At 36.0% G+C, this 9,750-nt stretch overlaps 2 protein-coding genes across 5 annotated transcripts; both read right to left on the bottom strand.

Annotated features, from left to right (window-relative positions):
• Positions 1-491: 491 nt before the first annotated feature.
• LOC110752977 (B3 domain-containing protein LOC_Os12g40080-like) lies at positions 492-4,513 on the bottom strand. Of its 4 annotated transcripts, none has more exons than XM_021953760.2 (8): positions 4,298-4,513; positions 3,541-3,961; positions 3,119-3,330; positions 2,413-2,839; positions 2,053-2,261; positions 1,600-1,870; positions 1,173-1,510; positions 492-1,003 (listed from the first exon to the last, which is right to left on the bottom strand). In XM_021953760.2, exons 1-8 carry the CDS (start codon positions 4,403-4,405, stop codon positions 764-766), a joined length of 2,226 nt encoding a protein of 741 aa, XP_021809452.2. In that variant the 5' UTR covers positions 4,406-4,513; the 3' UTR covers positions 492-763. The 4 variants fall into 4 exon arrangements, with proteins under 4 accessions (XP_021809452.2, XP_021809454.1, XP_021809453.2 ...); XM_021953762.2 differs by having other exon boundaries at positions 1,173-1,468; XM_021953761.2 differs by having other exon boundaries at positions 3,119-3,327.
• Positions 4,514-5,158: 645 nt separating this feature from the next.
• On the bottom strand, positions 5,159-7,876 carry LOC110752946 (B3 domain-containing transcription factor VRN1-like). Its single transcript, XM_021953717.2, has 6 exons — positions 7,707-7,876; positions 7,085-7,520; positions 6,709-6,920; positions 6,067-6,553; positions 5,783-5,904; positions 5,159-5,662 (listed from the first exon to the last, which is right to left on the bottom strand). Exons 1-6 carry the CDS (start codon positions 7,812-7,814, stop codon positions 5,402-5,404), a joined length of 1,626 nt encoding a protein of 541 aa, XP_021809409.1. The 5' UTR covers positions 7,815-7,876; the 3' UTR covers positions 5,159-5,401.
• Positions 7,877-9,750: the final 1,874 nt, after the last annotated feature.

Here is a 9,750-nt window from a genome sequence, read left to right as displayed (position 1 = left end):
CATGGGAAAAGTGGATGTTCAGAATGGGGTAGCTCTCTCCAAGTTGCACACAGACACTTTTGAGATAAAAACCTCACACTCGGATGGATCCATCGGACCTTGATTAGGGAAGAGCCAAAAGGAAGTGGGCCGGCAACAAACTAGACACATAATTGAAACTAGCCTCTCCGCACGCGCTTCCGCACTTGCGAGAGGCTTTTTTTTAAAAATTTAAATTTATTTTAGAACTAAAAAAGAGAATGGGTAGTTGTGTTCCATAAAAATGGGATTGATTATCTGAATTTTCTTTTAATTTTAATTTTTTTAATATGAAAAGTGTGAATTTACCATATTATCATCATTTAATTAATAATTTCAATTCTTAATATTTGCATTAACCAAGGGCATTTTCTGGTATTTTGAATGTTTCACCATTCTCAGCCTTTTGCTTTATATATATAGATACAAATTGTACAATGACTATATAATATAGAGATGGATTAGATATTGACTTAAAAAAAGTAAAGAGATCTTCTACATTGATGCCTTTTCAAAGTAAATCTTCAAGATGAAGTTACAATTCCCAAAAACAAAAGAAAGAGATTCTTAGATCTGTGCCTTTCTAAGGTGATCAAAAACAACAATGGAGGACAAATATATAAGCAAGTTTGGTATCTGCAGGCCTCCTCTGCCTTCTATTTTCAGATTCAACATGGTAGTATTCTTGGTGAAATATTCAGCTTCCTCAATTACTTCATCCATCAGGCTACTCTTTCAATTTTTCTTATTTGGCGTGGAAAAGGGCAACATTAAATAAAGGTTTGATGTTGTTAATCAACTCAAACACACACACATCACCTACTTTTAAATCATTTTCTCGCACAAATCTCATCCATCTCTGGAGTCTGAAAGCCCTGCCGTATTTGCATAAGTTGACATGCCAAGTTCTTTCATCCGAAACACGAAGGATGGCCTTATCATGAGCCTGGTTAAGATGTTCCTTGACAAACTCGGCTGGCGAAGCCTGAAAAGAAAAAAAGGAAAGCAGGAAAACCAACAATCAAATTTTGTGAGAGTATATTTATGATGTCATTTGCTATGCAAAAGGAAGTATCTTTTCTAGCTTAGTTGTTTTCAGAATGGCATATACAGATAGAAGTTAGCAGAAGTTGTATGCGACATAGAAAGCTTACCAAATAACATCCACATATATTTGTCGGATGGATAGCAGCCGTGAAAGAAGGGTATTTAGATTTGTAAGCATTAGCTCTCAGAAGAGCTCTATCTTTTCCACTTGCTGCAACTGGATGCATCCTCCTTGGAACCTCAGGTCTTCGAATTACGAATTTTCGAGTCTTAGATGAGCCACAAACATGTTCGATATTTTTTGTTTTACTAGTTGAACATGTTCTGTTTTTCTTGTGAGGCTGTGGTGCTATTGGAGATATCTTCCTTGTTTTAGGGCATGGTGGAAAGTCATCCAAACTATCTACAGAATCATCATCCTCATCAGTTTCTTCCCCATCAACATCTGCCGCATGTTGCAATAGATGAGGGATAGATAGTTAATCTTTATGGCACTTCCATCAAAATTAATTCAAAATTTAAAAGACAACGTACCTGGTGACAAGGTGCAATTTGCAGCTTCTACAGCACGGAAAATGACAACTTCAAACACAAGTCTAGTGTCATCAATCAACACAAAGACGCACACATCACCAATATTCAAATTATTGCCTCGCACAAATTCATGCCAACCAGACTGGAACTTGGCCCTTGGTTTTGCTATAAATTCAACAACCCAAGCTCTCCCACCCAAATCCCACAGGATAACGTTGGCAGAATTCTTACTAAGATGTCCCATAAGGATGGAAAAATCGGATGTCAACCACTGAAAGTAATTAAAAGGAAAACAAGAAAATGACATTAAGAAAATTTTGAAGAGAAAATATTTACGATTTTGTTTTGTGAAAGTATGTATCTTTGCTCCATTCTTTTTCACACTGAAATGATCTATACATCCAAGTTAGCAGAAGTTGTGATAGCCCAGAATGGTTGTCTATAGAAGCTTACCATTGGATGTCGACCGATATAAGAACGATGCATGGGGACTATGAAAGAAGGCTTGTCAGATTTGTATGCTTTTGCTCTCTGAAGAGCTAAAGCTTTTCCACTTGTTGTCAATGGATGCATCCTCCCACGAACGACTTGTGTTCGTTTTAGGAATCTCGGGGTGCTAGACGTGCCTTGATCATGTCTTTTGGCTGGAAAATCAATGTTGCCTGTAAAAGAATATAACATGAAATTACAACTTAGAACAGAAGAATGGCAGAAAATGCAACAATATAAAACATGGAAAACCAAATGAATATTCCATAAATTTCATTTCTGATTTGGACCCAATTGTAAGTTAATGTTGTTTTGTGCTTTTACCACTTGAACTTGTTCTTTTTTTCTTGTGAGGCCGTGGACATGGCAACGAAGATTTCTCCTTTGATTTTCTTGGGCATAGTGGAAATTTGTCTAAGATTTCAAGAGAAGCATCATCAGATTCATCACTAGAATCATCATCCGCGTCAGTTTCTTTCATCTCTGGCATCGTTAATGGATATTCAATCTCTACGAAACTTTTATCAAATATGCAAATGTGAAATTTGGAATTCCCTTCATATCGAAAAACTAAGGAGTGACAATGCTCTAGAGAGTAAAACTCAGAGAACTCTGCCCAACCCTTGTCAAACCAAGCCTCACCCTTCCATCGTCTGAGTTCTACGTTCCATTTTGAACCATTTGGAAGCTTAAGAAGTACTGGATTTGATAGATCATCACCATATTTCCTCAAAAATTTCTTTGGAATACTCTGCACAGCACAAAACGTGTCATCTGACTGATCATAGAGTGAAAAACGTAACTGGTCTTTTTGTGGCCAAGAAATGAGTCATCTCTATAATATATTGGAGATGAATAGCACAGAAAGCTTAACAGGAAACCTCCAAGGATATATTGGAGATGAATAGCTTAGCAACCTCAAAAAAAGGGTATTTGGATTTAAAAGCCTTAGCTCTCTCAAGACATGATCTATACATACAAGTTAACAGAAGTTGTGATGGCCCAGCATGGCAGTACATAGAAAGCTTACCATACGATATCCATCAATATTAGTGCGCCCCATCGAAACCATAAAAAAAGAGTTGTCAGACTTCAAAGCTTTAGCTCTCTGAAGAGCTATAGCCTTCCCACTTGTAGTCGATGGATGCAGCCTCCCAAGAATCGGTTCTGTTCGCTTTGGGAATCTTGCAGTGATAGACTTGCCTCCACCATGTCTTTTAGCAGGAAAATCAACTTTGCCTGCTAAAGAATATAATAGGACATTACAAGTTAGGAGACAAACACACAGAAAACACAATAATGTAAAAGATCAAAACAAAAATGTACGAAATTTTCATTTCTGATTTGGACCAATTTTCATTTTCAATTTACTTCTCAATCATCATTTCATAAGGCTGAGTGTTTCTTGGTCTTATTAAGATGTAGAACTAAGATGTTTGGTTTCTGCTTTACCGCTTGAGCTTGTTCTGGCTTTCTTGTGAGGCCGAAGACACTGCAACGGAGATTTCTCCCTTGATTTTCTGGGGCGGGGTAAAGATTTGTCTAAGATTTCAGTAACATCACCAGAATCATCACTAGAATCATCAGAATTGGTTTCCTTCATCTTGGGCATTTTTAATGCATAGTCAATCTGTTTGAAACTTTGATCAAATATGCAAACTTTGAATTTAGAATTCCCTTCATATCGAAAAACTAACGAGTGACAGTTGTCCAGAGAGTAGAACTCAAAGAACTCAGGCCAACCCTTGTCAAACCAAGCCTCACCATCCCATCTTCTGAGTTCCAATTTCCATTTTGAACCACTTGGAACGTTAAGAAATACTGGATTTGACAGATCATCTCCACATTTCATCATAAATTTATTTGGGATCCTCTGCACAACACAGAACATGTAAGTAACTGACCACAAAGTGAAAAGCATTATCTCATCTTTCTGTGGCTAGGATATCAGACATCTCAATAACATATTGCATAACCACTGCACCAAACATTTTTCAAACGCATAGAAAAAGGTTACCATTTATTTTATAATAAAATTTTAAAGAGTAAACTTGATTTAAAACAACCCAATGGACTCGATCATCAGAAATGATTCTTATGGAAATTAGAAACTTTGAGCATTACCAGGTTCCTTTGACTAAGTTACATATAGATAGAGAGCAGAGCAAACTACAGTTTGAGAGAGAGAGAGAGAGAGCTAGCTGCTTACAAGTTTGATGCATCTAGAAGCACCCTTCGGAATCATCATAAAGAAATAGGGAGTGGTAGAGGAGAATCTTTTTGTAGGGTTATCAATTTCCCTACAAAGAGAAGTCATTGTTGAAAACTTGAAGATCAAAAGCGTTGTGATGTGTTTCAGTTGAGGGAAATCTGTAGTTTACTTCATTTGTCCTCTTGTTCTCTCCCAGCTAGAAAAACAGGGGTCTGTTCTGTTTCTGTGTGATTTTTTATTTTTATTTTATTTTATTTTTAACAAAGGTGGTGACCAATTTACTCGGGCTTAAATTAATTGACCTGACCAATAAAAAAGTAATTGATCACTCACTCAACTTGATCAACTCAACGTCAGTGCTTCAACTCACTCACCCAGTATTTTTGAGGTCTTTTTTATTCTCTCTGTTTTTTGAGATAGTTTTTTGGGTCATTTTTAGTGTAGGGGTATTTGTATTCTTTGGGATATATTTTTTTCGTCAATATTCTGATGAAGGCAAAAATGTGTGTAGTAGTTGCATTTTTTGTCATCAATATTGCGAAATACTGTAAAAAAATTAATTAATTAATTAAAAGAAGCTTTTTTTTTATTGTCACAAAGAAAAGAAGCTTATAAACATCTACAAACGTGCAAAATTTGAGTACACATTCTTCTCCTAGAGAATGCGCAGCTCAAAGAAAAGAAGCTTTTTTTTTTTTTTCAATGAGCAGCCCAATTGCTTAATTTGCAAAGGCAGACAATCCACTAGATAAAAGTTGGCAATTGGAATTCAAACACTGAATTTCTTGTGTCTACGAAACTCCTGGAAAAACCAGCTCTACATTCTACATAAAACAAATGTATTGTTGAATATGATGGTGAGAATGAATGCTCATAATGGAGATCAATTAAAACTGACTAAAAAAGTGTACAGAGATATCCTAGATGATAGATTTACATTGATACATTTTCAAAAGATCTGTCCAAGATGAAAACTGATATTCAAAATAACAAACAAGGACAAATATATATATATATATATAAGCAACTTAATTTGCAGGCCTCCTCTGCCTTCAATGTTCAGATTCAACAACTTCATCTATCAGGATTCTGGCTTCTCTTTCAATTTGTGGTTGTTGAGTCTCGAGTGTGATAAAAGACAACATCAAATAAAGGTTTGATGCTGTTAACCAACACAAATATACACACATCACCTTTTACCAAACTATTCTCCCTCGCAAATTTCGGCCAGCCACCTTGGAATTTAGCTCTTCCAACATATTGGCATAATTTGACACACCATGTTCTTGCACCCGAAACCCGAAGGAAGACATAATTATTTGTCTGTTTAAGATGTTTCTTGACAAACGTGTATGGCACATTCTGGAAAAAGAAAGAAAGAAAGAAATATATGAAGGAAAGACAATGATAAAACTTTGGAGAGAATGTTTATGATTTAATTTGCTCTGTAAAAGGAATGGGATGGCTCTATAGAAAGCTTACCATATTACGGTTATGGATATAACTGGTACGCATAGCAACCTTGAAAAATGGGTGTCTGGATTTGAAAGCATTAGCTCTTTGAAGAGCTGTAGCATTTCCGCTTGCAGGGAAATAAACTTTTCCTGTTGAAGAATATAATCAAACATTACTGGTTAGAACAGAACAAAATACGGTTAACAAAATAGATGAATCTTTGTTTTTTCATGGACTTCTCAAACTTCATTTCATCATATTGAATGCTTCTTAGTCTGACTAAGTTTGATCTTGGTGTAATTCTACTTTACCACTTGAACTGGCTTTGTTTTTCTTGGGAGGCTGAGGGCATGGCATTGGAGATTTCTCCTTTGTTCTTCTCGGGAAAGGTGTACAATTTTCTATGATTTCAACAGAATCGTTATCAGAATCGTCAGAAAGATAATCAGCATCACCAGACTCATCACTAGAGTCATCACTAGGATCATCATCTTCATTAGTTTCTTCTATCTCAGGCACTGTTTGTTCCCTTTCATTGGGGCAATTTGCAGCTTCTATGTTGGGAAAAATGACAACATCAAATAAAGGCTTAACCTTGTTGTCAATCGACTCAAAAGCGCATACATCATTAACTTTCAAATTATTGTCACACACAAAGTCCATCCAACCAGACAGGAATTGAGCTCTTCCTCCTCCATATTTCAAATTAACAGGCCAAGTTCTGTGATCCAAAACTCGAAGGATAACCTCACCAGAATTCTTAATAGGATATAGCTTGTGAAACTCGGATGGCAACCACTGGAAAAGAAAAAAAAGAAGAAAAGTGGAAAGAAAGAAGAAAACAATAACAAAATCTTTAAAGAGAGAGAACACTAATGATTGCTCCACTGATATAAGTAAACAGAATCTGTCATGGCCCAGCCAGCAAGCATGCTTGTCTATAGAAAGCTTACCAACAAGAACCCTGTGATATATGAGGGCTTCATGGCAACAATGACAGAAAAAGGGTGTTGAGATTTGTAAGCATTAGCTCTTTGAAGAGCTATAGCGTTTCTACTTTCAGGCAATGGACGGATCCCCCCAAGAAACCCGGGTGTTCGTTTTTCGAATCTTCGAGTGCTTGATGTGCTTCCACTGCCTAATTTAGCAGGATAATCATCTTTCCCTGTTAAAAGAATACAACAGGGTATTGCAAACAAGAACATAATGTCAGAAAACACGACATGGTAATTATTAAGAACATGTAATCTATTAATTTCATTTTTGATTTAGACTTCTGAAATATCAGTTTATAAAGTTGTGTAATTTCTTGGTTTAATTCTGATTTACCTCTTGAACTTGTCCTGTTTTTCTTCTGAGGCCTGGGACAAGGCAATGAAGATTTCTTCCTCGTTTTTCTTGGGCAGGTTGAATCGTCTGGTTGTTCTTCGACAGAATCATCACCAGAATCTTCATGAAAATCATCGTCTGTATCATCAGTTTCTTCCATCTCCTGCTTTCTCAAAGGATAGTCGATCTCTGTGCAAGTTCTATCAAATATGCAAACCTGGAATTTGGAATTCCCTTGATATCCAAAAACTAGCCAGTGACCTCTGTCTAGGGAGTAAAACTCAGAGAAGTCTGCCCAGCCCTTGTCAAACCACACCTCACCATCCAATCTTCTGAGGTCTACTTTCCATGCTGAACCACTTCCACTTGGAAGCTCAAGAGATACTGGATTTGATAGATCATCCCCATATTTCATCACAAAATTCTTTGGAATGCGCTGCACCACAGAGATTGTGTCACATAACTGATCAAAACGTGAAAAGAATCATCTAATATATATATATATTTTTTTTTGTGGATAAAAAAATGAATCATCTCAGACTTCTCATAACATAACAAACATTTTTTCACACATGTATGACTAGCAATATAAAGAGAGTGCGAGAAAGAGAGAGGTGCTTACAAGTTTTGCGTCACTGGAAGTGTTGCCCTTTAGAATGATCTTGAAAAAATGGGGAGTGGTAGGGGAAAATGTTGGCCAGTCATCAATTTCTTGGGGTAAAGAAGCCATAGCTGAACTTCTTTGGTGTGGAGTTTCAAAGCTTTGGAAGAAGCTGTGGTTTACTTGAGTAATATGACAAGTAAACGGAGTTAATGCAAAATGCTGAATAGCCCAACTTTTTATCCAACCTACCTGACACTTCACTTAATGTGATACTGTTATGTTGTTTAGACAAAAAAAAAAATTTAAAAAAGATTGGCTCTTTAAAATTAAGGATAAACTCGTTCTCATTCTCAATATATATGACAATTTTTTTTCAGTCGAGAATATATGTGGCATTTTATCTTCAATTAAAAAATCAATTATGTGCCAACGAGAATTAGCCCAGCAAAAAATTGTCTTGACTTGTAGAATAATTGTTTCAAGTTTGAATCTCTATGACACTATGATAGTGTATACGATAAACCAATCATGCTTGTAATTCAGACTATCGCTTGCATTCAGAAAACCAATCACCCAATGTGGTAACCATGTTGGTAGCAAATAAAATTAAAAATCTTTTGGAAAAGAAAATTTTGGAAGAGCAAAAGTCCAATGAAGTTGGGAAACAAACCAGTCAACTCAATCCTTGTCCTAGCCTTTATATCATGTCAGTGAAAGTACGTAAACTGGTGACTTTTTGAGTTGGCTTTGAATATATATTTTTTGGTCAGATTTGAGATGGCTTTGATTACTGGGGAAAATATTGTAGTAAATTCATCCGCCTGGGGCACACGGGATCATCCCCCATGAAGTTAGACTCTGACATTGACTGCCTTGAAAAGTACAAAAGAAGGGGCACCAGCTTAAGAAATTGGCTTCATAGAATTTTTGTTTTCTCTATTTACCCCCTGCTATACCCGGTAAAAGTAAAACTATATAAGAAAAAAAAATTACTAAGCGTAGTATCGTATGATTCTTGATATTGTTTTTAAAGTTAAGGGAAGAATTGTCAACGGGGTCTAGCCTAGGGGTGTTCATGGTCCGATTTAGTCCAGTTTTCATCCCAAATCAGAATTAAAACTGGCATTATTCATTCAATCTGGTTTGGTTGGGTTTTGATGAAAAAATTATAATATCTGGTATGGTCCAATTTACCTTTTTTTATAAATATTTTTTAAAATAAAACCTAACAAAAAATTTATTTTTTGGGCTTAAAAATTCACAAATGACCCAATTTCATTCAAAGGAAGGTGATTGGGCCTAGAAAAGAGAGGTGATTTGGAGTTGGACTTGGGGAAAGTTAGTTATGGGCTTAGAAATTTAGCATTGGGCTTAAATATTTTATTAAAAAAATAAAAAAGTCGGTCCGATTTGACCCAGTCTGATTTTTCACTTCAAGAACCAAAATCGGACCAAACTGGTCCAGTTTGATTTTAGGTCAACTCGATCCAATTTTTAGTCAGCATGATTTTTTGCCCTTTTTTAAAACCTTTAAAAAAAAAAAATCAACTCGGTTTTCCAGTTTTCCGATTTTACAGTTTCAATGCCCACCCCTAATCTAGCCTAATGAAAAATGGCTTGAACTTGTAGACACGAGGTCTCAAGTTCAAATCCCTATGGCATCTTGATTGTGTCATGTGTGTGTGTGTATGTGAAAACCCTTCATCCCATGTAATTTAGATTATCGCTTGTACTAAAAAAAAGGTTTTAGGGAAGAATGTAAAGTGCCACTTACCTTTCAATTAGGTTGAATCCGTGAAGCAAATAATATATAGAAGTAATTTAGAAGTGCTTATTTTCTTATTACCAGTTGATTTAATATCAGGAATGTGAGAAAGATCATCCCTCTTGAGGGTGGAATTTGTGAGAGGGGTTATTTAATCTACAAAGCACTAACATTCAATGAGTACATGCATGGAAATTGGAATGGGCTTCATATCTGATTGCTAACAGGTGTCCATGGCCTAAAGAATAGAAGTTGAGAAACATCAACCAATTAACTCCATTACTCATCAATGGTCAA

Source organism: Prunus avium, chromosome 7 (assembly GCF_965620075.1).
Source record: "Prunus avium chromosome 7, drPruAviu1.hap1.1, whole genome shotgun sequence".
Classification (NCBI taxonomy): Eukaryota; Viridiplantae; Streptophyta; class Magnoliopsida; order Rosales; family Rosaceae; genus Prunus; species Prunus avium.
Note: the sequence above shows the minus strand (reverse complement) of the source record. Positions and strands in the feature narration are given on the sequence as shown.

Bases quoted from the DNA above. Each gene is read 5' to 3' on its own strand.
- LOC110752946 (XM_021953717.2), bottom strand. From the start codon at position 7,814: ATGGCTTCTTTACCCCAAGAAATTGATGACTGGCCAACATTTTCCCCT. The intron at 7,521-7,706 runs GTAAGCACCTCT...TCTGTGGTGCAG, and splicing joins CTTCCAGTGACGCAAAACTT to CGCATTCCAAAGAATTTTGT. The intron at 5,663-5,782 runs GTAAGCTTTCTA...TTCTTTTTCCAG, and splicing joins ATATCCATAACCGTAATATG to AATGTGCCATACACGTTTGT.
- LOC110752977 (XM_021953760.2), bottom strand. From the start codon at position 4,405: ATGACTTCTCTTTGTAGGGAAATTGATAACCCTACAAAAAGATTCTCC. The intron at 3,962-4,297 runs GTAAGCAGCTAG...TGTGTTGTGCAG, and splicing joins CTTCTAGATGCATCAAACTT to AGGATCCCAAATAAATTTAT. The intron at 3,331-3,540 runs GTAAAGCAGAAA...TATATTCTTTAG, and splicing joins AGCCAGAACAAGCTCAAGCG to CAGGCAAAGTTGATTTTCCT.